The following is a 27,870-nucleotide window of genomic DNA, read 5'->3' as shown; positions in this document are numbered from 1 at the left end:
GGATCTATTAGATAATCCTCGGGTTCGCGACGAAGGTTGCGAAGCTGGTGCTCCGGATTTGCCGACGCTTTCTTTTTTTTTATCTTATTTCTGATGAAAGTCGGGATATCCGAAGCGATCGTCTGTATTAAAAAAAAGCAGAGCTACGGCGCTGTAAACCCGAGACGAAACACGTTCACCGTCTGGTCGTCGTATTTCGAGGACACATTCTTAGGAAGCTTATTAATTCCATTCCTAACTTTCACAGTTTTTGATAGTAAACAAGATATTGTTTCCTTCAGTGATGATACAAATGTATACATTCTTGTAATAATGTATAATTTTCATTATTATAAATTTATATTTTTATAATTACTAATTTATCACTTAAATAATTGCTAAATGCTGTATTTTAAATAATTGCTGAACTAGTCAAACTTTTAAATAATATGAAAACAATTGCTTAAATAAGCTCCATGTTTATAGACTTTTGTGTTTTCAATCTATTCAAAATATGAAACAATATTTATGTACGCGTAATTCTATTTCTAGTTATACGATTCTACACTTCACAGTGTGCCTTAGATTATTATGGCAGCAATTTGGATCAAAATCTACAGAACCCTTACACGAGCTTTTCACGACATTAAATCTACCTTGAGTCCCCGTTGCATAAGCGGCACTCAAACTTCATTGCGCAAGGTTATGAAAGCCATATGAATTTGAGCACAGGGTATAGAATATTGTAATTGATTATATAATCAAGTTAAATTATTGAGCGTCTCGCTCGAAAGATCGTCCATTAACGAGACCCCCTCGCTTAGTGTCTCCGAGTAATTAACCTGCCACGCATACTGTTTCACTTTGCTCGTACCCGCCGTGATTGCAGACGCTGATAATGTTCAGTTGTCTATCGAGCTACCATCCGCGAAAAATGCTTTGTTTGTTAAGTGTCTGAGTTTAGTTTCATCTTGTGTCATTTAAGCCGAGTAATTAAGTAGTTTGTTCGGTTAAGTTATTAAATCTGAGTGAAGTATCTAGGATAAGTTTTCTGTTAAATTAGTTTCCTCACGTCAAACAATTTAATAATGAAGTAGTTGCTTAAATTAAGTTATCAATAAGAGTACAAAAAATCTAAGAATGAGAGCAGTTATCATATTATCACAAATACTAGCTAAATACTTCATTTTGAAACTTTATGTATATTACCCTTTTCATTCCAAAAACGATATTCATAACATATTCTATAAAAATAAGATTAAAGGGAAAGTTTTATTGCCCAATCTAATAAATTTCCATTAACAAAGTCTTCATTAAAAAAACACACACGCCAGAATTTTCAGTAAAGCATTTGGATACAGCCAAAAATAAAGTCTGAGACTGATTCATATCCGCGTGAAGAGTAATTAACCAAAAATACAAAGAAAAAATAATCCAAAAAAAGTAGCCACCGGAAGCCAACCAAACAACTCCAAAAATCTGCAAGGAAACAGGCCTAACCGCTATTATGAGCGCCAGTACCATGACCGATCAACCCCAAGCCCCAGAGTCACGTAACCGAACTAGCTCTCCGTCTTCACACGGACGGACCAGCAACCTTCGATTAAACAAACAATCATGATCGATTAGAAACCGCTCCGGCCGGTCACAGCGAAAAAAATGTGTTTCGGTGAGCGCGGAGACACAATCGATGTGTCGAATCGAGGGCAGCAGCCGCCGCGGCTCGTTTAGAGAAAGGAAAGTAAAACGTAGACGGGAGTTTACGCCTCCTCCACCTCCACTCCCTCCTCTGTGGTGCCTCTCGCTCGGTCTCTATCGCTCTGCCACTTTTTCCTCTTCATCGGCCGTTTACTTCTCTCTCACCTGGAGGTTGTTACCTCGAGGTAAGGCAGCTTAACGTTTCCCCTTCCCCGGCAGCCACGGGTTTTGGGGAGCTTTCCACCACCATGTGGAGAGGCCGGGTTAGCCTCCGCGATAAAGAACTATACACGCGGCGGACGACGACAGGACGCGGAGTGAAGTTACTCGCATTATGCGAGACACTCGGCCAGTAAGCATCTAACTGAGGAATCGCCTAACACAACCGGTGCACCGCCGAAAGTCAGTTCAGTGGTCACTGGACAACTGCGCCGGACACCGCCAGCAACAAGTATACTCGACAAGTGGCCGACTTTTGACGCACCCTCTTTGAGTTTCGCTCCTGGGACTGTGGTGGCCAGCCATATCGACCCGACCATCGTTTTCCGATCCTCATCTCTTCTCTCTTTTCTGAGTTTCTTTCGTTTAATTTTCGTCGCTCGAGACATCGGGACTGATTCGTTGTACGTTTGTTCTCGCGACCGGACGACGCGGGAAAGTGTATCGGAAGTGCATCGCGACGGACGTTCCGTATCGATCCGCGACGATCTCTGACTGATCCTGCCTGCTTGTTGGATCCTTGCCGCAGCGACGCGGACTGCGCTATTGCAGAATGCACCGGTGAGTTCATTGATCGGGATCGTTTCTCATGGCTGTTTCGGGGGTTGGGGTCTGGTAGATCGTCGATTCTGTGGGTTTGTAGGAAATGTCGATGGAGATTGCATGACGGGACAATTTGTAATTTACATTTTGGATTTTGAAGGTGAACTTTGAATGGAGCTGTGTCAAAATGTTGCTCTGTTTTCCAATGTTTGTTTTATACCGTTATGGCACGATTGTGGTGGAAATTGGGATTGGATTTGGTAAATGTGGGTTTTATTTTGGACGTCTTTTATGTTGAACGAATATAGATAGATCTATAGCTGTGTTTAGAATGAATAGAAAGTTATTTTGCTTGTAATAAACTTTTCACGACAACGTGTTATTGATGAATCCAATTTCAGAAGAAATTGTAAGGGAATGAGTTAATTGAAACCACGAATTATAAGCAACTGTTTTAGTTAAAAACGTTGTGTATTTTTCTTGATAAATAGGGGAAATGATGTTTTTGATGTAATGTATGATGATAAAATGAAATTGGCATGGGGTGAAATTAAATAATCTTGAAGAACTAAAAAGATAATAGTGATGGTTGCCATATCGCGATAGGAAATATTTTCTAACTAATAAAATTACTGTAATAAGATATGTTACGGTGTATGACATTAGATTATGTTAAAAATGTAAAATGCGGAAGTTCTATTTTCGAAAAGTAAAAATTATATTGAAGTCGAAATTTTAGGTACTGTAAACTTTTAATTGTATGTTATTATTTTATTTTGTGAACAAAACATCCTATTTACGAATAGTACAATTGTCCATTAACAATTTAAATCTTCACTAACTAAAAGTTATATAATTTAACAGCTAGACCATTGATGTAAACTTTATTGGGTACAAATAAAAATTGATGTTTACAGTAAAAATATTAATGGAAAGAAAGAACGAAGTTCTTGGATAGTGTTAAGAACGGATGTTTAATATTCTTATAGAAGGCTCGTTTGTTTAGGGAACGAAGTGATTATGTTAGGTATTAATAACGACTTGATACAATGGATAGTTAACGTCATTGCCTGCTACTTAAGATTAGTACAGACTCTTTATTACCTTGTACGGGTATTCGATACTTTCAATGCTCTGATATTTAGTTGCTGCGTAAGTACATAAAATTTCTTAATGTTTCATTAAACAAAGATAAAAGTATATCGAAGAAGCTTTTTTTATGAAATTAAACCTCTGACGAATGTACCATTATAGATTGTTATTAATATAACTTTTATAACACATTTTATTTAAAGTTAATCCATATTAGATTTGAATTCGTCAGTTTAATAATTAAATTGAAACGAGAACAGAATTTCGCAATTAGACTACTTCCTAGCGGAGAAAGTGCTGCAAGAAATGTGCATAATTACAAAATTACACAGAAATTACTATAATTGTTTGAACCAACGTGGCAAAAACTGAATAATCCAGTTGATTTCCAAGGAATGTCTAATTGTTTCGATGTTTCGTAAAAATTCATGAAGAAGTCATTTTATTAACCCATTTTACCATACCGTGCATCCGGACGAGTAACAAATGTACACTTATAATTACATTCAAGTACTAAACCTAACAACACAATTAACTAACTCAACTATTACAACGCAATGCTTTTATTACCGTATTTAAGAGCACGGTTTTAAAGCACTGATGTAAGACACGATTACAACGAGTGCCACAATTATTCCAAAGGATCGTTATACCCTCAGTCCAACAATTGCTTCACGCACTCGTAACTCGCTGCTAAAAGAAATATAACGAACTTTAATGATACATTCATCGATGATATAATACTTAGATCGTTGAAGAAGTTATACTCAATTTAGTATCTCCAATCCGAATAAGTAGAACCCATAAACATATGAGATTTCACATTGAATAAACGCTATGCGTTCCGATGCATTTTTAAGATTAATTCCATTATATAATTGAACCACTAAAGTGTCCTAATATTTGTATTATTCAAGTTTTATAAGAAACTATTAAGAAATCTTTCTCAAACCATTTATTAAAGATTTAGCTTCACAGTTTTTTATTTCTTAAATAATACCAAGACTAGCGTAAACCATAAAATCCTTAATCAAAATTATCACAATGAGCTCCATATTTTTAATTTACCAAATTAATAAAAATCTCTTCAACAATTAGGTAATTCTATAAACTTTATGAATTCCTCTGGATCAAATTACGTGGTAATATGATAGTAAGGATATTTCTTAGACAATCTCAAGGATCAATATTGATTAATGTCGAAACACTAGTAAGAATCAATATTAACTAAATAATCACAGAGATCAATGTTGACTACAAAATGAAAAATCGAAACGATAGCAGCAACTAATGTTTACCGGAAAATCGCAAGAATCGGTATTAATCGAAGTGTCGTAAGGATCTATATTATCTGGGAAACTTGAAACTATCGAGGCTGTTTCCTGTTATCGCGAAACCGGATCGAATGTATAATATATTGCCTGTCGAAAAGCTGCAAAATGAGTTCTATTGGGCCGAGAGACGCATTTACATCGTGTAGCGAAGGAAAGTGAAAGGAGAATCCGCGGGTAGACGCAACGAGAAAGTAATCCACTTGTGATCTTTTATTCCGATCAGCCTGCCGCCGACTCTTATCTGAATCGCAATGTTACGCGTATCCGCGGCCTGAGAACGTTATCACGTGCCGATTCTTTCCCCGGTTAATTAACAATTAGCGACGATCCGGTTTCGTAACTCTCGAATTCGATGCACTTTTTTTTTTAACTTTCACCGGCGACAATTGCTGGAAATTCGTTTTCTTCATTAATTACCGAAACCGACGTGCACTATGAAATTACGGATGGAACGGAGATCAAATTACGAAGAAATCGACGGATCTTTTTTGATCGAGTCTTCCCATGGAAATGTATTTATAGCGCCTTTTACTTTTATCGATGCAATTAACCGGAAGTTCTCGGGAACTTGGAATTAGATATTTGCAGGAGATTTATTGATTAGTGGTAATTGTATTTGTTTGCGAATAGCATACTAGATTGCTGCGATGAAGAGATACTAGAAATAATTGACGGGTTAAACAAATGGTTTTATATCGCTATTTCATTTGGAACTATACACTCTGAGAAGTTAAAGAGTTAGTTACAATTGAAATTGAGTAAATAAATGATAAACCAGTGATTTTTACTGTAGGAATAACATAATATTAAAAACATTAACATTGTATGTTTTTGAAGCTTCTTATCTTAATATTCAATTTTTAAATGAAAACTTTTGTAATTATGATAAAAATATCTTTTGAGGTTCCGAATAAAGTGTACTTCATTATGAATGAATGGTATAAATTGTAATAACATGTAACTGGCTTTTAATTGTCATGCGCTGGAAGTGGGCGAGATACATAATGCATAATCGAGTCACGCTGCGCGTCGTAATCGATTCGCTTCGAGTAGCTGCGGTTTCGTATTTTTTTCGGGTAACTTCTTTTCGAGTTTTCACCGACCTCGCGTTGGTTTCCGGTACGGCGAAAGACTTCCTATGTTCCCATGATCCGATTTCTCGCTGTCACGCGGTTAGAATATCGGGCCAACTCAGGTGATTCGTAAGAATAAGAGGCCCGCCACTTTCAACGGGGAAAAAAGGGATCGACGGATAATGAGATTGGCTTACCGCCAAATCATCGACGTGCCGGACGCGGTACTCCGTGGAAAGTTATTCAAATTATATTGACGATGGTGGCAAAGATTGGTCCCGTTACCATCAGAATAAAATTTCGAATTTACGCATAAAACATTTTTTTATAGATGCTTCTTCATAAAAATACTCTTAAAAATATGTATTTATAATACTTTTATTAATAAAGCTGTACCATTGAAATAAAATTAGTGATTTTACCCGATTTTAAAAATTCGTATACCTTGCAAATGTATATTGCTCTGATTCGAACATTCTTTATTTCCGACGATACATTTCGTTTAATTTCCTGACACTTCGTTTCACGTAGAATTCTTTTTGCCAGAAAAGAGTTAATATCGTGCGAGAATTCCCAAAAAATCTTGGAACGCAACGTTAAGTACCGATTCGTGGTATTATAATTAAAAGATGCAAGTACCAAAAGAACAGTCGGGCACGTAATTACCGTTGCACAATCAATGCTTTATATAACGGTCAATATTGTATAACATAACATAAATAAGAGTTTCACGTTTGCTGCTCGAAACGAAAATTTGAAAGTGTTATCGCAATTTGTACTGCATTACAATCGTCACGCACGTAAAAAGAAAGCCACATGCGGAAACGCGTGTACGAAAGTGTTTAATCGATCAGTGATATTCAACCATTCTCTACCATCGTATCTTTCAATAATTTTACTAAATAGAACATATCGCCTTTACAAAATACAAATAATAATCAAGAGAAGAAATCTCCTCGACTTTCTGCACATTATACCATGCGTTACAATATTAAATGAGAACACACGTAAATATAATTTACTCTTCCCCGCACAAAATATGAAACACTGATCGTCGCGAATATGCGACGCTGGTAGTGAGCGTGTTAATTCGGTTTGCCCGTACATCGGAAACACAGATTTATCATCGTACAGATCAGAGGTAGCGTCGCTTGCGTTGAATTTATATAATTGCCGCTACACTTTCCACCGTCGATCATCCGTTGCACAATTCCGAAACGAAGAAAACCGTCGAGAAAATCCGGACGCGCAAGAAAATGGCGCAATTTGTCGGCTAGAGGGTTGAAGGGACGTCGGAGCAACAATTTACCGTGGAAACAATCAAGATCAAGTCCGCCTTGGATTTTATCGCGGAGCGAACGTGTCCGCGGCGTTACCTTACTCCTTTCGTCGGCGGCGCGAATAAGGCGGAGAGAAACTAAAATTGCAAAACGCGGAATAACTCCGACTGCCACAGGGGGTAACAAAGAAGCGTCCGCGCGCGTAAAAACACGGGATGCGTGCGCGTGACTCGCAGCACGTGACTCGAAACGCTCGTTCAAGTCTCCATGACTTCATTTTCTACCGGACGCCCCGGCGCGTTAGGCTCCGTTTACATCGCAGCATTGATCGTACTGCTGATAAAAGTTGTTTAACCCTTTAACGGTGTTTGACGAGTATACTCGTCACGGAAAAATGATGAATTTTCGAGCAAGAATAACTGTATTTTCCATGAGAAAACGACTAATTTGCGTAATGAGGAGTATATTCGTCATGAGAAAATGAATAGTTTTTTAGCGAAGACGAGTATACTCGTCATAAAAAAAACTAATTACCTTTTCTATAAACATTGAAATTTTTGTAATCTTTTAACGGTGGAAATTCATTTTAATATTCTTTATTTGCGCGTTTAATTGAAAATAAACGATGACGAATATATTCGTCAAACACCGTTTAAAATGATTTTCTCCGGCGTGTTTATAGTGGAGCTGTGATAATGGCATGGTTTCAGTTGTTCAGTTAACGTAAATGTTTCCAGAGTGAAACGACGGAATATATTTCTATGCTTCTGCAATGCAGTTGCAATGTAAACGCAGCTTTACGTCGCGGCTGAACGATTCGCTTCGCTTTAAATTGTATTCGAGACTAATGAATAACGATTTTAATGACCGCGCTTCGAATATTTTGTTTGATTTTGGTTTTAGACGAAAGCGGCAAGCGGATTGCGGATGTTTATGCAATGTTTTAGTTTTATGGGTTTGTTTATGATCAGGGAACTGAAGAAATTTGTCTGTCTAGAGTGTTTTTAATTTAACTGGTGAAATGTTAACTGTATGTTTTCGCATTTGACATTAAACTAAACTGGTGAAACGTGATCGTTCATGGTTGTGTTCAATGTGTAAATATTTCATAAAATCTTAAGTTTCTATGGAGCACAAGAATTGAGGAATTTAGCATAATTAATGTTAGATTGGTTTAAACATCGAATAAAGATTAAAAATAATTTATATTCATACTTATGTTATATATTCGTAATATTAGTGGACCATGATCTATTTGTAATACTTATGAACATGTCAAGAGCGAAATAACATATGAATCCAGTTTTCTGCGATAGATCTACGAATTTCCATAGAAATAAATAATTCTCTATTAATACAAAGTGGCCAATTAATATATTATTCCAGTGGCACACTGAACGTTAAAGTTCCAAAAGACTTTCCCTTATTTATTCGGCAAAACAGTGAGTTTCGATTATTTCTGTTAGAAATAAATCGGAAACATAGAAGATTTAATTTACGAAATTTCCAAAATCTCAATTCAATTGGTTCAACCAATTACAAACACACCTTATATTAATGCTATTCATTAATTTACAATTAATTATTTAAATTAATTTATGGATATATAAATTTATGCCCATTATAAGCAGGCATAAAGTGCCTATAATTCTTAACGTAGGATGGATCGTAAATGCTTGAAGCGAACAATAAACTATCCTCTCATGAAAGCTGTTTTACGATGTTTTTTACGCATGCCACGAAGGATTCCTTAAATTGTATCGATCGAATGCCGGCCGGAGCCGTTGACGGAAAGCAGTCGTTTTAATAGGACTTATGAAACCGTGCCGGCGACCGGTTTGCCGGTGCGTTCCGTCCGTGAGCGGTGTGCAGAATGCACAAGGTGACCAGAGTGAAACAAGAAATCGAAAGAAACGAAAAAAGAGAAAAAAAGAAATCGAAACCGTTTCAAATGTCCATCGCCTTTCTTATCTGATTAATATGTGGAACGCGCTTGCTTTCATTCACATCCTCCTCGTAAATCCGTGAACATTGTTCATCGAGATAAGTCGACGTGAAATCGAAAGGATCGATCTTGAAGGCCGTTCAAAATATGCTGTAAAATTTGAAGGTTTAATTGAGCGTTGCGATCGGGTTGGCACTCGAGGAATTACGCAAACCATTCGAAACGGTAACGTTCAAATTGGAAATCGATTTGAAAATATACCAGTTCTACGAGCGGAATCCAGAACGCGGTATTTTATAGATCGAGAACGAACGTATGGTAACGATAAAAAAGATTGAAGCGTTACGAACGTGATTATGCTATCAATATGTTTGTTACTACATAATTTGCTAATCTGGTGCGTTGAAAGTTCTAATTCATTTATACGCGAACGTTTAATGTTGCCACGAATATCGTTTATTTTATTCGGATAAAATATTTTCATTCGTAATGATCGGAAAATATTCTTCATTCTTGAAATAATATAATTTATGGAAACATATGCTTATAATTTTGGTTGCTACTCCAATTAAAATAATTTTAACAGACTGCAATTCTTTCGATAAATTATTGTAACACAAAAGTTCCATACTTTCAGTAACGATTTTTAACAATTGATATGAATTTATTGAAGTACCTGAAAGTGTGTCTACAGAATATTTTCGAAGCACTTGTTGCATAAACAATATGACGTTTTCAATGAAAGTTCATTTTTACATTCCAATTTCTACAGAACGACCAACGTAAGTGTGAACTCGTGTCGACAAAAAGTGCAATTGTATTTCAAAAGCGAAGTGTTACATAATACGCACCACCATTCCACCGATATTACGGTCCGATCTATAAATGAAGTGGATGAAGCGACAAACCTGCGTAGAGGAAACAAATTGTAATATCATCCAGTCTTGCACCCGTTCAACACTCGAGCAGTAAATATATTCTAATCCGGCCAGTAATTGTCGCGGTTTAAAATAAAGGTGAACGGCCGTGCGGCCATTGGAACGCCATGCGCTCCCGTATGTATAATTTTCCCTGTGAACGAACCAGAAAATATTCCTACGAATCACTGCGCGCTAACAAATCGACATTCAATCGGCTCGAACCTCGCATCAAGGTGGACATTCTCTCGGTCAACAAACGAAGCTAGCGATATTGGAAAGACGTGGAAAATATCCATTAGCATGCGCTTTGCAATGCAGATTACCCTAACCACGGACACCGATAATTACATTCTCTAACGCGTTCAGTGATAGCTGATGATCATTTTTGTCGTGCGCCCACGGCTAGCCCGAAGGCATTGTCCTTTTAGTAGTAAAAAGTACTCTCCGGTGAACTTCAGTTGATTAGAATTTATAGTTAATTAGTATATAGTCAATTCAACGGAATTCTTAGTTGATTAGTATATAGTCAATCGACTAGAATTTCTAGTTGATTAGTACAATATATAGTCAATCGATTAGAATTTCTAGTTGATTAGTATATAGCCAGTTGAATAGAATTAAAAGTTAATCAGTATATAGTCAATTATATACTAATAGTATATACCAATATTATGTAATTGATAGTACATATCAATTGGTACATAGCCAATTCACTAGTTAATTCATGCAATCACTAGAATTCATTTTACCATGGACACCTAATTTTTGTCGCTATCGTATTCATAGGCTTCCAAAAAATAAAAGAATGTCAACAGTAACAACAGCAATTACTTTGATTATTAAGCATCAGTACGTAAATTTAAATAAAACTTCGATTACATCTATTATTTCATCATTGCAAGCTTGGTGAAAGTCATGAAAAATACCCCGTAGAAATTCAGATCGAGAGAAAAGCCGAGAGAAAATCGTCCCTACGTAATTTGTAAAATATTGTACAACATGAAAGACGTTATTTATGGCACAATAGACTCGACCCTAACCTATACAAACGTGGGCAGTTTAAGGACATGTGTTTAACGCATTGAAGGCGGATAACATCATTTGGCGTCCTGACTTTTTTCAGTTTTTTAAAATTCATTGGTACAAATGATGCATAGAGATAATACAGATGTATTCAGTCTTTAAATTATTTAGAAATATTTCACGCTACTTTTCGTTAAGTCTACTTTAAGTTTGTAAACTCAAGGTTAATCTTAACTCGAAGATGAACCATTTTCTTGTTGCCCACCATTACTTAACTGGGAATAACGATATTACAAACAATATTATTGACACTAATAAAATCAACGCAGTCTTCTGACAGTTCGATAAGCGCAGAAGAAATGGTAAACATTGAAATTCAATCGCTTCAATCCTTTTCAATATAGGGAAAATGAAAACCGTTCAAGGCTAGAACGTGACAGAGAATCGTTTAACGGGAACTGTGGGAACTTGGTTTATAGAAAAAATCAGCAGAATGACGAAAGTTAGAAAAATTGCATTCTCTCAGCTGACAAGATTCAGGAATCAATCGGTCGAGTGTGAGAAACGATCTAGAAGTCTGTTGAACCGAGAAATTGATCTTACACGATCGGCCGAAAGTAATTCGTGACAGATACACCGGTATTACTATAAGCAACACTGCTGGATCGAATATTCCGGCGCGGTACCACGATGGCCGGTGAAGATAATCGTTCCTATTATAATGTTGCAGATCCGCGATAGGTCGGATACGATCCGCGATAACCGGACTCCTGCTGCTACTGGTCGCGTGGAAATGCAATGGACTGCAATATCAGTCGGTCGAGGCTTACGCGAACGGCGACGACTGCGCTCTGATTCTGAACGGGCCAGGAAGGACGAACTCATACGACTACAACTATAATGTACTTCGCTCCTTGTAAGTGGACATATTTTTTAATTGACACGTTCGAGACCGGTAATGAAGTTATGCGTCTGTGTCTTAGAATGTTTCTTTATTATAGAAGACACTTCGTAGCTGAATATTGATGATAGCTTTTTTATTTATATTATATTATACATTTAGAAGATCCTTGCGGTAATCTGCTATATATATTATTACAGAAATTTAACGGAAAGCACGAATAGAAAAGTTTATTGTTATTTTTCAAGTAAATTTAATAATTCTCTAATCTATTGTGTGCGAAAGTTTGTTACAAGTAACTAATTCTATATAAATATTTATTATGAAAAATTCAAAGCTTGTGCTTTGCCTATAATTTTTAGAAGTTTTTAGACATTTTAAATCAGGCAATCCTGAATATTCATTTGCTTAAACATTTATTCGAGTAATACGCCTACTATAGTAATCCTTAAAGATTGTAATGACAATTCTTATTTGTCCCCGTAATCCTTTTATCCGCTGTGTCAATCTTCCGCCTCGATCGGCGCCGATCAATTCAATAGCCACGTGCACCGTGTAATTTGGCATTTTTATCAAGTCTGGAACTATGGGAAAAAATAAAAGAACCGAAACGAAGCGTAATCTTACACAACCGGGGCAAGACCTCCTTCAGCGTTTTCAAAGTGTAGAGAAAGCAGGAACTCTGGTCAGAAGCACTGATCGGTACTTTCACTGCCATCTAACCTTTGTTCCTGCGACATTTGCTTTGGGAAACAGGACTACTTTTTTATTTATACTACTTCTCAGAGGAAATATAAATTTAAAATTCACTATAAATTACTTATGATATATTTCATTTTAAAATTCTCGTTGCGAAAGATAAGTTTCAGAAAATCGAATACGGGGAGTCGAATACGTTTAGGTAACGATATCAAATTCGAATATGTGAGATATGCACTGCCGGAAGAAAATGCGAGACTTTTACATAACAAAATATAAGCTTGTGCAGCTGACGTTATAATCTGTTAATAAATTTCACTAATACCAAATGTATGTATGTCCTTTTTAACTATCCAAAGAGTCCTGTTGTTGTAATTGATGGAGAAAGATATTACACTCATCCCTCGATTTATGTGAAACGTTTGTTCCATGTGGTTCTTTTTGAGTCGTATAAATTAGGTTGAAAATTAGATAAATTAGTTCAGCTTACCCAACGAAGCAGAGAAGCTGAAGAAAAAGCTTAAAACGTGGTCTATAAATGTCATTAAATTGTTACAAAACAATATTTTTCTTTTTCATTGTAATCTGATTTCAGAGAATGCTGAAACCTTATTAGTACAAATTATAAGTTATGTTACACGATATAAAAGGAAAGATATTGTGAAATTATTAACAATCCAATCAAGTTCGCGTGAAAATTCTTTCGATCAGATGTACAAAGTGTTTAAGGGGTTTACTGCAGTTTAAGATTAATCGGTAAATGATAATGCACGCGTAATATTTATGGCGGTTATCTCATGTTTCAAATACTTCGTCGCATTCTTTCGATCAATCTTAAACATTTCAGGGTTCAAAAGTTGAAGCCAGAAATAAACTTCACAGTTAGCCGCGTATTTCCGTAGCTCGTCAGGGACATTGTACGACCAATGATAAATTATCATGGTTGAATAAAACTGCATCTGAATAACGGATCGTGAGAACGTTCGTATAATGAGACTGCGCCGCTGGAAAACCAGGTCTCCTTTTGTTTATCATCGCGGATAAGACAATGGAGAACTGTTGTAATTCCTGAGTTCAAAACCTTGAAACAAATCGCGACTTTGTGTAGCTTAGAGCTCTAAGAAGTGCATTAACCAATTACAGAATTACTGGTAAAATTAAAACATTAAAAAATGTACCAGATACAAATTTCTAGATTTATATGTTATTGATAATTCTTTAACATACCTAAATTTGCTTTTATTATCGAGAATAATATTTTAACTTTTAAAAGATATTATGAGAAATGCATCTCGAAGTTATTTTCCTTAATCACTGCAATTACTTTAAATGGAAACATTACGATTCATGTAAAAATTCCTACAGACGTATGAGTAATTATGATTCACAGCGTTCGTCCGTAGTTTTACTGTACACGTGAAAATAAAATACCTTGCGCAATATTATTATAAATTCAAAATAATATTTCCGAGTGTAAGGAGTTAAATAATTCAATCTTATCCTTCATCTATTATTAATTAGTCCAATTCCTTAACCAGGAAATTGAAACAAACTTAATGAAATTAAATCCGAAACATATCACAAAATTCAATCAGTACCGCAGTAATTATTAAATTTCAGCATAAATAAGTGTAGTTTCAACTATAAACATTATCTAATGTTAAGAATTTCACTCAGACTCATTACAAATGTGTATAACTACGATCAAAAAGAACTTATCTTCATGTTTAATCCATTCGCTGTTTCGTAAGAATACTACCAAAAATATCGAAACATAATTATAAATCAAATCTATTGGAATATTCAAGAAATATTGTATGTAACCTAATTTGTTTCCGTCACAACCTAATAATTCCTTGAGAAGATTTCGATTCGCCAGGGCAAGGTATGTACCGGTTAGTTCATGACAAGGCGTAACGCGATTGCGTCGTCGTTTCCTCGTAATTACGAGATCCGAGCTGGCTTACGTGTCCGCGTAAATATTGTTCCACGTTCGCGCGGTCGGACGTGTGTTCTTGTCAGCGGGCCGTGAAGTCACGATTAAGCTTATAATCGGCGAGAAGATAAAGAGAAAAAGGAGCCGTCACGGTTAGTCGTGATCCCTTTGCGGCGCGAAGCCCAGCGAAACGTGAGGGATAAATGGAGCTGCAACAATCATCGAGAATTTCGAAAACCAAGGAATCTAACGAGGATAACGAGAAAATTACTCGCGAAAATGCGTCCGATAATTGGGCCGATGAGAATTTACTTCACCGCGCGGACTTTTTTGTCTCTCACGATCGATTCCTTTGTCGGGCAAACGTTCAAAACGGATCTGTCACGTGGTCACGCCAACATTCTTTGAGAGAAACGATAATACACTACCGATTTTGATCAACCTGTGTCAATTAAAGATATTATTTTACTCTTTTAAATGAAAAATACCGATAATTCTTGACATTTTTGAAGCGGTGCATTAGATTCTGTCATAATTGAACTGTGGGTTCTATTCGTTTACCATGCATATTATTTGAAAATTCAGTATACATTCAAGAGTTCGTTAAAATGCACGGTTCTGTTATTAACGACGAAAAAAAAGTATAGTTTATAGTTACATGCAATGTATTTCAATCTGCACAAAGTAACCTCGCAATAGATCCAGTTCAACGTACGAACATTTATGTAAATCAATGGAAATTAGATTTTTCTGTATATTCTGAATTGCTTATTTACCAATGATTTTACTTGAAACATGGAAAAACGCAGGATGAAAAAGAAGTTTAGAACTGCCCAGGGGATAAGGCATAATGGTATACACCTCAGAATTCACCGAGACGAAACAAGTGACCCATGCGTTATAGACATTGCGTTTCCAATCACAGTGAAAGCCAGATCAGCGTGCATTTATGCGGCTAAAGTGCACTTCGCATATTTTCGCAACTGGCCTAGCGAACCGATCGAAGAATTTCCCATAGAGTTTTCTGTGTTTACGGTAGGCTGACCGCGATGAATCGCCCGCGAGCATCGGCAATACGCAATTGTTGAAATTTGATTGGATTAATGAATACTTTATTAACAAGTCTCTATGTAATGAAAGTTTCTATTTTACGCGGCAGAGGGGTAACAAATTCTCGAATTTATGCTTGTTATTGCTGCGGAAAAAATGTTCGCGTGTCGTTACTACCGTTACAATGCAGCCTTGTGTATCGATACACTGACAGCTGATACTGAATGAAACGGGAAATCTATAACTTATGCAATTAACGGAGAGATCGAGTGCTCTTTACTTCAGCAACGTCTACTGAACATTCTGCAATGTAGTGTTGCTTTAGATATGTTTCATATATGGATGCGATTTTTTTGTATTACTGGATATACTCCAGCCCGTGTAAAATCGATAATTAAATGTGTAATTTCCTATTATTTATAGAGCTCGAGTCGCGTAAATGGAAATGTAGTTTTCAGATCTTTTAAGGTTCTTGTATCTTTTTATTGCTGATTATATGGATCGATTATTAGTAACCTTTTTTTGGACTTTTATATTTATGATTAAAATAATTATTAGTTATACTTCGATAAGAATCTATTAAGGCAGTATTTATGAATACTTTAAAGTTGTTGAAAACAGTAAGGTTTCATCGGTTTGTTATTGAAGCACGAAATTCATTGAATAGTTCTAGAACAGGATATTTAAAATTTTAATGTCATTATTGTGGAATTTTGTAACAATTTATATAACTCACATGTCGTTAAAAGTGTTACTGTGAAATTGCAACTAAGAACAGCTTCTACCCATTTTGAAATTGCCCTCAGTCGATTTTGTTACGTTACTCGCAATGCGGTCCATGTAAATGGCTGTGGAGGGAAACTTGTTTTGAACGTGACGTTTCCATCTATGGCTCCACGCAATCGAACAGAATAAATGTGCGGTAATACTAATGATATTAAAACACAGGGACTGCTTATCTAGTTGTCCACACGATTTGCGAACATTTTCATACTTCTAAATTGTGTTTAATTTGATACTCGCGTCAATGTTCAAAGTTTTAAGATTCATAAAATTTCTAACATATTTCGAAGTCAATAAAATTCATCCTAAAAAGGCTGTACATGCTTAAATACTTTTTATCGTTGAGAATCATTAATACTGTACTATGTATTTTTAGAATACAATGAAATAAAAAGTTAAAAAAAATTGATTTCGATATAGTATACTTTTTATGCTCTTAAATATTATTCAAACATTCAGTTCTTAATTATAAATAGTCTCAAAATCATAAAAAATAATATCCATATAGAGGGCGATAAAAAACTATTGAGTAACTCAAATTGTGTACAAAAATTTCACTGAAAATATTACACAACTTTCTATTATAAATTTTTCGATGACATTGCAAACAGATAACAAAAGGTACTCACCGTTTTGTGGTTCGTATTTTTCCAAGGCGCAGAGAGTAGAACACATCTGGAAACATTCATTCATACGTCCTGGCGTCATCTTTCATAACCACATATTTCTGACACTTTCACATTTTCACTCACACTTACCATAAACATTCATAAATCCGAACAATACTCGATTAAAAATACATTTCTTTACTATAAATAATAAAATACAAGAATCAATGAATAAAAAAAAGCATATTTCTCATCGAGTCTGAAAAGGCACTCTGCTATAATAGTTTATTTATTCTAAATCTTCGATAGCTGACACTGCAACATTCTTCAAGGGATGAAGAACTGAAATCAAAAGAAAATTCGATTTCACTAATAATGGAAGACGCTCGTTGACAATTAAATGATCCGTTGTTAGAATAGTATGCAATATAAATATTTAAAATCTTTATGCGTTACATGTCTTACGTTACATATTAATTAATGTACGTTACAACTCGTTGAAAATAGGAAAAGAAGAATTTATTTCGATAAATAAAATGTGTGTTGTGTTAAGAAGAGCAAAAATTTAATTCATAACACCATTACCAATTAGGACTAGCTTTCTTTCTATTGATAGGTAATACTACAATTTATTTGAACCGCATGATTAGTGAATGCCTGTATAAAAACAATGTAGAGGTTTCCTGAAAAGGTATAAAAATAGTTGCCCGACGTTAACGGCATCGGCAATCGACCGTGCCAGAAGCTAAACGAGGAAATGATCGGGGACTGGCTAAACCGAAAGCAAGGTGACAAGGCGACGAAACCGCCGGGTCAACCTTCGAAGGTAAAAGCCACGAGCGGCACGTCAATGCCAGTATTATTTCGTTGCAAGAAACAGGATATGTCAATTCATGTGCGCTCGCTAGTGCACAAGCCACGGTTCGTATGATAGTTTCGGGTTACCTTGATACAGAATATCCGAGAGCGCTGAGAGACGGTAAATGCGTGGCTCGCGAAGGCATGGTCACCTGGCTTCTCACGAAAGTAGGCTACAGGGTTAGGCAATTAACTCAAATGTGAAAAATGCGAAAGGAACATGGGGGTAGGGGATGAAGAGAATGGGAAGCTATAAATAATATGATCGTATTCGAAGATCGGGAGCACGTGGTATAAACTTTCATTCCCGTTTTTTTCATCTTTCAGCCCGACGACCGGCGGATCGCAGACGTGCATCACTTATGATGCCATTAATCGCGCATACCTTGAAGCAAGGAAACGTATCAGTGAGTATATTCAGTTAGTGACAGAATAATACACTTAAATACTTCCGAATCTTCTGTAATTATTTGAGTGTGTGCGGAATTTCGGAATGAATTTTAATTACTCCGATTATATAACAAATAAGTTTCCCATTCGATTGAATTCAAATATACCTAGATATTCATTTGATTTAAAACCTGAATTCCATTTGAATACTCGCTGGATTGGAAACCGAATACTATGGCGGATACTCATTTTGACTTAAAATTATCCGAAGAAGATAACTACTTTTGCTTTATTATTTCATTCGATATATTGAGATATTCCGCTTGGATTTAAACCAAATATTCAATCATTCATATTTTTATATTTATTTTTATGGACTCCTTTGGAGGAATTTTTCGAATTATGTTGTATATATTTATTTATTTAATATTTATTTAACTTTATAATATTACATACAACTTTTAATTGCGAGTTAATTGAATAGAAATTTATTCGAAATTCGTAAACTATTATTATTATATTAGTTAATTATATCAGGGAAAACTTGTGAAGAATGAAGGTATTATAACTAAACAATGTAAATAATAGTAAAATTTCGAGAAAAATTGGAACACCGTATCATTATGGGGGGTTCGAATCCGTGCTTTTCAGATTTGCCGAGCATGCTAGCCCTGCTTTAACCACCATGGCTATAAAACTTTTCCATATACATTATTGCCCTAGTCTTTCTTATACATGCTGGAGGTGATGATTTAATTATAGAGTCAAATCCTTTTAAAATTCGATTGTTGCAAACTTAACTACCAACATTAATATTTCACATGTTCGATATTTCTATGTCCCGATGATTGACACAGATGTAGCGCAACCGAAAGCTAAAATGTGGCGACCTGAAGACTTGGCTACGGTCGGTGAACTTCTTCTGGACATTACCGCGAACCTTGTGAAAACGTAAGAACCTTCATTCTAATTGTGTTCTCTATTTTAATTTATTTATTATATATAGATCCTTGCCGATGTAGAATGACTCTTTAATCGTTAGTGATTACCTTACATTACTGGAACGTATGAAATATAGAAGTGAAAGTTGGTGGATTAAATATCTAGACTAGAATTTGAGCCTCGACTTCCTTCATCTATTTTTCTTGCAAATATTTTTTATCGAACCATTCGTTAAGTAGCCCTACTAGAATTTACAACTGCACTTTAAATGTGACTAAAAACTTTTAATTATTCAATTTTAAGCAATTTTTAAATATTCTTATGATAGAAACAAATAGTATGTTACGTAAAAATTGAAAAATAGATTATGGTTACTAAATTGAATTATGTTAGGTACGGGCTAACCGTCGAAGAAATCGAGAAAAGTCTGCCCCTGATCGACACCTCGAAGACGCTGATCCAGGACGTATGCCCAGCTTTCCTGAGCGAGGTGGAGTGTCGACCAGGAAAGTATCGACGAAATGATGCTCTCTGCACGAACCTGAGGAACCCAACCTGGGGTTCCACGCTGTCACCATTCCAGAGGTGAATTATTAGTCTACATAAGAAGTACTGTATTCAAAAAGCTCAATTATAATAACTTTTTCTATGAAATAAATATCGAGGTTCCATTTCATTCCTATTTGGAATTTGAAAATATACTTTTCAATATTCTTCTCTACAACATTCTTCTAGCACGAGTAGTTTCCAAATATGATTTTCACTTCCACTCTTCTAAACTTTGAGGTCTGTTCACCCTTTTAATTTGAACTAAGGTCGATAAAGGGAAATACGTATGAAATATTTTTAGAATTACATTCAGCTAAACATTCGCCAAAATTTCTGGATACTTTCTCAGTGTATTCCTTGAAAAGAATTAATTTGATCTGTTGGCAGCATAATTCTACAGTGTTTCAACGGCGAATCTTTCTATTTTTCACAGACTGATGCCTCCACGGTTCTCGGATGGTTTAACAGCGCCGAGGATATCAACGACCGGCCGAGATCTGCCATTGTCGCGCATCGTGTCCCGCACGATGCATCCGGACGAGGGTTATCACGATCACGCGGGCACGGTTATGGTGATCGCCTGGGGACAGTTCATGGACCACGACTATACGCTGACAGGAACGCCTCTAGGTACGATCGCAACACCGATAATCCTCGAGACGTGAAGTAAAGTTTACACGCATACGATTTATCGAGATTGATCGTAGGAATTGATAACGCACCGAAAAAAAGAATAGATGAATTAACCTCTGGCTGGTAAAAGTGAAATATTCGTTACACAAGACGTGCGGTAGGATCAGCGATTAAACGGATGGATGGAATGTTTATTTCACGCTTGCACGGCATAGAGCAACAGGTTGCAAAATTAACGAATAATGCAACAGAAGAACGTTTTCGTTCCCTATAATTTAGATCTTTTGAGTTTGATAGAAAATTTGTGAAACTTGAAATTAGGAGTTCAAGACTGCTACAGCCAAATTAGATAGTATCAATGGTATTATTCAATCTTTATACAATCAAGCTAAACACGTGACGAAAATTTCGATTAATTTTAATGAATTTCAAGAGCTCGAGCGAGAAACGAATCGCAATGCAAACGTATTCACAAAAACTAGGGATAAAAACATTGCTAACCACAACTTACCACAAATCCATTTCAAATGAAAGAAAACTTCTGAAAAAGGACCATTACGAGAAACGTACGATCTGCCTACGAGCGTACGATGAATTAACATTAACGAGGCGCTAAACCGACAAATCATGAGTCATTAAAACTTAATGATTCGTCGCCCGGCGGACAAAATGAAGGCACAACGGACTTATGTAAAATGCTAAACCAGTTATTGGAAAGTTAAAATGGTTGTCTGGTCATAAATTCGTCATGGTAATTAAATACGCGGCTCAGATGAGCAACCTTGAAACAACCGGCGGAGGTTCGAAAAAGCCGATCAGAATGACAAAAGCGGGAAAAGAATGGGGGGCTCGGTAGCCTGGAATGGATCCGGCGACCGAGAATTCTTGACGCGCGGACGGGGAAACCAGCCGAGTCCTAATTTTCAGTCAATAGCAAATTATGCAACCGACGTCAGTTCAATTACATCAGCGGTGTCGGGGAGGTTCATATATAGTAAGCGTCGTAGACAGCTCCCAAGCCCTTCTACGTCGAATATTTACCGCCTATCGAAACTAGGGTAACTGCCAGAGAAAGCGAACGATCGCCGTACGGATAACCGGGGGGCCGATCATGTGACTACCGTTTCCACGGACCGTGCGATCCACGCCAAAATCGCACGCGTCCACACATTTATCCTGGAACTCGGTAATTAACCGCAGGAACACATTGGCGAGCTGGGCGGGGGCAGAGGGGGAGGGGGGAGCCGGAGGAGGAGGAGGAGGGGGAGGAGGAGGGTGGCAGTTGTTACGCGATACCGCAGAAAAATTCATTATGTGCATACTTCTGGGAGAAAAGTGTCACCGGAGGTACATTAAAAATGATATACGACATGAGAATCGTGTTTATCAACGGGATTTCGTGTTTACCCAGGGAATGGGAATCTGAAGATACCGATCATTTAAGAGAATCGTGGTTTACGGGGCGTGTCGGAGATGGCGGCGTAAATAAGTTCTTGTTTACGAAGGGAACTGAAAACTAGAGGATTTGCGAATGATAGGATGATATAATTGAATTGATATTCGTGGATAGTTGATAAATGAATTTCGTTCGATCTTAGGCTACTTGGAATTGTATGTTTTATTACATGAATTCAAAACTTAAACATAACTTACGAAAGAAGTTATCGGACTTGGGAATACAACAAATTATGAAACTTTGCGTGTAAATCGAGTATTTACTACTTTACGAATTTCACTTTGAAATGTGAAACCGGCCCATCGAAGTGAAATTCAGTACAAAAAATATTGCAATGTGTTAGGCTTGACTTATTCTACTTACACAAGGTTCCATAATTGTTTGAATTATCGGGTTCGATTACTTTCCTAGTTAGTACCGACCAAGTAAATATTACTGAGTACCGCATAAAGCGATCATTCGTTAATCTTCGCACCTTCGCTCTTTATAAAATCTTTCTACGTAACAACAACGGAGCCGCACATACGCCTGTATCTAGATAGATCGACAGGGAAAGTTAATGACGCCTATGGGGCTGGAATTAAATAAATAATGCTATCAGGAAACGGAATGCCGGGAATTTTCATGTGATCAATGATCTCGCTGTTTCAGATCCCCTGAACCGAAACGACCCCGAGGAATGTTGCCATCGACCTCCGCACCTAAAGAATCCTTACTGCAACGAGATCTACATACCGGAAGACGATTACTTCTACAGGTTGTTCAACGTGAAATGCATGGATTTCGTTCGCGCGTTTCCAGCCGTTCGACCCGGTTGCCGTCTCGGATCTCGCGTGCCTTTTAATCTTCTCACGGGAGTATTGGACGGAAATACTGTCTACGGAGTCACGGAAACGTTTGGCAGGTAATAGTCCGTTGGAAACTCAAATTCAATTTACTCTGCTCTGCCCATTGATTTCAAAGTTCATATGGACCTATAATTAACGATGTCTATCTACACTTGGTACTCATCGAGAGTTACTCAAAAATAGCTTGAACAAAATTATTCTAAGTTAAATCTACCGGTAAATTCTACTTAAACTATTTAAGTTATTTTTAGCAGCAATTTAATAACAGTTTAAGTTATAATTAATCATTTTTGAAGACTAGTAATATATGAGAAGGTACAGTAGGATAATAAGTTCTTTCATATAGGAACATAAGTCGCAAGAACAGAATTCTTTTGTATAATGCTTTTCTTTCAACAACACTAAATTCAAAAATCTACTACTCAATAGAAATCTATTTTCTATTCACGGTTTACCGTTTGTACTACGGTAAGCACCAATTGCTTGTTCAAATAATTGTACATTCTCTCGTGAGACGAAGCTAAAATCAACAGATTTAGTTCCTCTCCTGTAATAAGTATCCAACGAACTACATGTTAATTACATTTCTTATAAATACCTCAAGCCTATCATCCGTTATATCCAGACAAGTCATATTAGAGACATCAACAAAGTTATTTTTGAATCACTTCCCGATTTCCCTTATAAACTGTGGGATTACCAGCGGAGAGAACGCAGGCTGACAAGCTCAGTCTTCAATCGTCGCTATCATACGTAACTGTTCCCAATAAATCCTGCCTTAAAGATATAATGGGAACACGGTACAAAGTGTCTCGGTTGCCTCATAATATGCGTCTCTTAAGGGAAAAACGAACAACGTAATAATAGTCGGAACAATAATAGCCGGGCGTTCGGTTATTGAACACACTTGCAACACTGCTGCCAAAGTGGCGGCTGGCTGCCTCCTTAGTCCCTTCGATGCGGCTCCAGAACGAGGCGCACGTCCGTTACGTCATCCGCGACAATAAATCAGCATTACGTTTGTTCTATATTTTCTAACGTTAGGATACACATACATTCTATACTTCTCGCACTTTCTAGTCCGCTCGCATTATGAGATCCACGGTTTCCCAATCGGGCACCCGCGGTCTTTCTCCGACGCTTAAGGCGTTCCACAACACGAAATTTCACGCGTCTGTGAACTGGACGTCACTTAACGAACAGACAGGTCCATCTAATGGACTCTGATAGTTGATGTCCCTGGGAAATGCTTGACGAATAATTTTCATGCTACTGACAGAAATTAATTTTTAAGTTCCATCTTTTTGACTTAAAATACGGATACTTTCGGTTATATCTCTAAATATTCAAACTCGACTCGATATTAAGTCAACATCATGGAACTTCTGAATGTAACAATTATTCTTGGAACTCGTCGTTAAAGAGAGACACTTAATGAATATTGTAGAAACTAATCTTATTATCCATTGCGATATATTAATGATATTAAAATAAAATTCACATAGGATGAGGTTTTATCTATAATGATTTTAAAGGTTTAAGCAGGTCTGTACTTTATGAAATTTACTCAAATCTTCTCGTGTTTTAGGAAACTTCGAACTGGATATGGCGGACTATTACGTATGAATCCGGTCTTCTCCGAGTACGGTCTGAAAGATCTACTGCCGTTGAAACTAGACATCCCGGACGAGGGTTGCACGAGACCAAACCGATCGATGTACTGCTTCGAAGCAGGTAAATCTATTTTCCCCAAGTGGGTATTTTTTAATCTTCTGCGGCAATGGTAATATAACAAGACTTTAATTATTCGTTGACACTAGATCTACCGAGCATTTAATACGATTCATACGTAATCCCTATAAAAATTGTAACAATAGATTATTTTCAGTTTGTCCAGAAATTTATTATAGTATTCAAATGAAACTATTTATTTTCAAAATTATTTCGAATATTCAATAATTGCGAAACAAAAAAACCGGAATTAGTCATTTTGACTGGTACGGTAATCCTAGTGTTAAGTGAACTGCAAGCGACTACCTTTCATTTCGTACAGTTAAAATTCATGCACAGATATGAAAAGGTGTAATAATTTTATTCTTATATTATTAATATTATTAATATTGAACTGTAATAATTTTCTTAAAGAGAAGAAAGTTTTCTCGATACATTAAAACCTGTTTGCAATGGTCAAACGTGATACTATCTAAGAGGCACGCTGATAAAACGTACAAACAACGTACAAATCAAAATTTTCTACGTTCCTGATTCGATCAGACAGTTATATTGTAAGCGGCAAAAAAAAGTCATTACCGTTCATGATGTTATCGCAACCCCGTCAACGTTCGCTAACAGAGCAGCAACTTTTCCCACGTTCTGTTCAGCCGGTTAAAGGAAAATCACGTTTATCCTACGTGATAATCACGCGTACCTAAGAAACAATTCAATCATAATACGCTCGAGCACAGTAACCTGTAGTTACCTAGCCGCAGTTAATAGTTAGCGGTCGTAAATGCTTAATCTCGGTTGGAAAATGAAGTTTTGTTACAATTTCTCAATTGCAACGATGACTTTATCTACTATTTTATTTCATCGATGAAAGAATCAACTAACACTAGAATCTGAAATATCTCCGTTGTTTATAACGACACAAAAACGTAGCGTACCTCTTCAGTAAAAATGTCTGTTATAATTTTATATTGCTATAATAAATACTAGTCTTTACGATTGTGCATCGAATGAACTAAATATCATTAAAACTTATAAGAAACAAGGAGATTAAATGAATAATCGTAATAAATCCGAATCGGTCAACATATCAAAGTATAAAATACAGTAGCAAAATAATCCTCTTTCAACATTATATTTTCTAAAATTATGCATGTTACGGTTTGCATCAATACTGTAGAATTCCTGCGAATAAAGCTTTTTCATGTACGTAAAAACAACGCTGTTCGAGGCATTGAAAGTTGATTGCTCGATCGTGGTATTAATATTTGCGTTCACTTTACATACGTCGGTTCTTGGAACGACGAAACGCTCGGCGTCGATTAATCCCACTGTAGAAGAACATAAGAAGGAATCGATCGTCGCACGACGGAACTACTCGCATGTCGTAATTAACTAATAACCGTGTACGGAGTTACGCGTTGCTACCGGATAAACGATAATAATCGTCGCGTTATCTACCGGTGGCAGTGTCGAAATTTACTTTCAGAACGGTCGCATTCTGCACCGTTGAGCCGAAGAACGTTGATAGCCGTTCGATCGGTCGATTATCGGCGTAGAAAGGGAGTGGCCCGGAACCAAGGTCGACAGCTTCATCGGTGAAGTTGCCAGAATAATCGGCAAAAAGACCATACTCATTCATGCATCATTTATCGGGGCAATTAATTCAGGAAACATGCTCGGATAAACGCCTCTGCCGAGATAAATAAATGCATCTTATTTGATTAATGGGAGACTGCAATCAATTATTCGACACGCTTCTTTCGCTCCTTTCGAAGTACCGGCTTATTGCCTACCTTTATATTAAGAATACGATTAACAATTTCTGATGAGGACATAATTAAAAATTTCTAATATTAAAGCGATTAAAAATATTGAATTTTGAAATGATTAAACAGTTCTAATGTTGAAACGACTAATAATTTATAGTTTTGAATTAATTAAAGATTTTTAATGTTGAAAAAATAAAAAATTTCTAGTGTTACGATTGAAACACTGAGATCAGGATCAGAATATTGATAGTTTAAATATAATTATTGGAATTCAATCTCTCGATATTCGATTCGATTCACAATGTTTTTTAACCGAGGAATGCGGTTGCCCCACTTTTCCCTCGTGGAAAAAATATAACGCACTTTTAAAAGATACTGGTCAACATTCTTGCTGAACGTACCGCGACTTTTGTCTACAGGTGAGATACGAGTGAATGAACAGTTAGTGCTGACTTGTATGCACACTTTAATGGCGAGGGAGCACAACAGGATTGCCAAGAGCCTGAACCAAATTAATCCGCATTGGGACGACGAAACACTGTTCCAGGAAGCTAGGCGGATTATCATCGCACAAATACAGCACATCACTTACAATGAATTCTTGCCTATTCTGCTTGGAAAGGACGTAATGCAGAAATTTGGACTTATACTCGAGAAAAATGTAAGAAGATGTTAGCACGAAATTTAAAAAATAAAGAATGTATGTCATTTATGTTGAAAGTAGATTATTTTTCAAACAATTATTCAAGGAAATCAAGTTAACAGCAATAATAATTATAATTCTATATTATCTATTTATATTTTATACGGTTCTTTTTTTAATGGACTTAAACTACTTTCAAATTAAACGAATCATACTATATTCTACAACCAGAACTTTTTTAAATAATTGTATTAATCAATTTAAATGAACTTCCAAAGGCATACTGGGACGGCTACGATGAAAGTGTGAATCCAGCAGTGATTGATGCTTTCGCGTCCGCGGCGTTTAGGTTTGGCCACTCGTTGTTACCGACTGCGGTAGAAAGATGGAGCAAAGCTCATAAATTCATAGGTAATCTATTTTTTACTCTCTAAAATTCCATACAGTTAAAGCGATTTATCTAATGAAACAGTAATTAAGGAGTCAAGATTTGTTACAATTATTTTTATGCACACTTTTATATGACCGTATGAAACATGAATATGAAAAACAAAATTTTGAAGTTAAAAATAACATTTAATTTTCTTATATTTCACAAATTTTAATAAAATCAATCTACTATTAATTTCAATCCAGCATCCAAGAGACTGTCAGATTTAATCAGAAGACCCTACGACTTGTATCGAGCTGGCGTCTTCGACGAATACATTATGGGATTGATGAACCAGGTTGCCCAAGCTATGGATGATTCCATCACGCAAGAAGTATTGACACGTTCTAGTAGAATTTCCTATTAAGATCTAAAGACACGTACTACTGTAATTCATCGTGATTCCAGGTTACCAATCATTTATTCAAAAAGGCTGGAGCTAAGTTTGGTCTAGACCTGGTTTCTTTTAATATGCAACGCGGTCGTGAATTCGGAATACCCAGTTACATGGAATTCAGGTTAGTAAATTTTACGTGACACA

General features: G+C 36.4%; 2 protein-coding genes across 7 annotated transcripts in view; one reads left to right on the top strand and one right to left on the bottom strand.

The window, feature by feature from the left end:
• The first annotated feature begins 2,004 nt into the window (after positions 1-2,004).
• Positions 2,005-27,870, top strand: part of cysu (peroxidase homolog) — a 32,788-nt gene continuing 6,922 nt past the window's right edge. For both annotated transcript variants that reach the window (XM_031978484.2, XM_031978485.2), the window contains exons 1-12: positions 2,005-2,457; positions 11,837-12,022; positions 18,269-18,348; positions 19,189-19,282; positions 19,667-19,858; positions 20,256-20,452; positions 22,563-22,815; positions 24,348-24,493; positions 26,676-26,917; positions 27,178-27,310; positions 27,536-27,663; positions 27,738-27,847. In XM_031978484.2, the coding sequence (XP_031834344.1) occupies positions 2,450-2,457; positions 11,837-12,022; positions 18,269-18,348; positions 19,189-19,282; positions 19,667-19,858; positions 20,256-20,452; positions 22,563-22,815; positions 24,348-24,493; positions 26,676-26,917; positions 27,178-27,310; positions 27,536-27,663; positions 27,738-27,847 (1,769 nt within the window). In that variant the 5' untranslated portion in view covers positions 2,005-2,449. The remainder of the gene's footprint in view (positions 2,458-11,836; positions 12,023-18,268; positions 18,349-19,188; positions 19,283-19,666; positions 19,859-20,255; positions 20,453-22,562; positions 22,816-24,347; positions 24,494-26,675; positions 26,918-27,177; positions 27,311-27,535; positions 27,664-27,737; positions 27,848-27,870) is intronic.
• The window catches only part of Cep290 (Centrosomal protein 290kDa), a 45,964-nt gene continuing 35,359 nt past the window's right edge, over positions 17,266-27,870 (bottom strand). For all 5 annotated transcript variants that reach the window (XM_076371131.1, XM_031978482.2, XM_076371132.1 and 2 more), the window contains one exon: positions 17,266-17,425. The gene's annotated coding sequence lies outside the window, so the exon portion shown is untranslated. The remainder of the gene's footprint in view (positions 17,426-27,870) is intronic.

The sequence above is a fragment of the Nomia melanderi genome, chromosome 9 (genome assembly GCF_051020985.1).
Source record: "Nomia melanderi isolate GNS246 chromosome 9, iyNomMela1, whole genome shotgun sequence".
NCBI classification, from domain to species: Eukaryota; Metazoa; Arthropoda; class Insecta; order Hymenoptera; family Halictidae; genus Nomia; species Nomia melanderi.
This window is presented reverse-complemented; position numbering and strand designations above follow the sequence as displayed.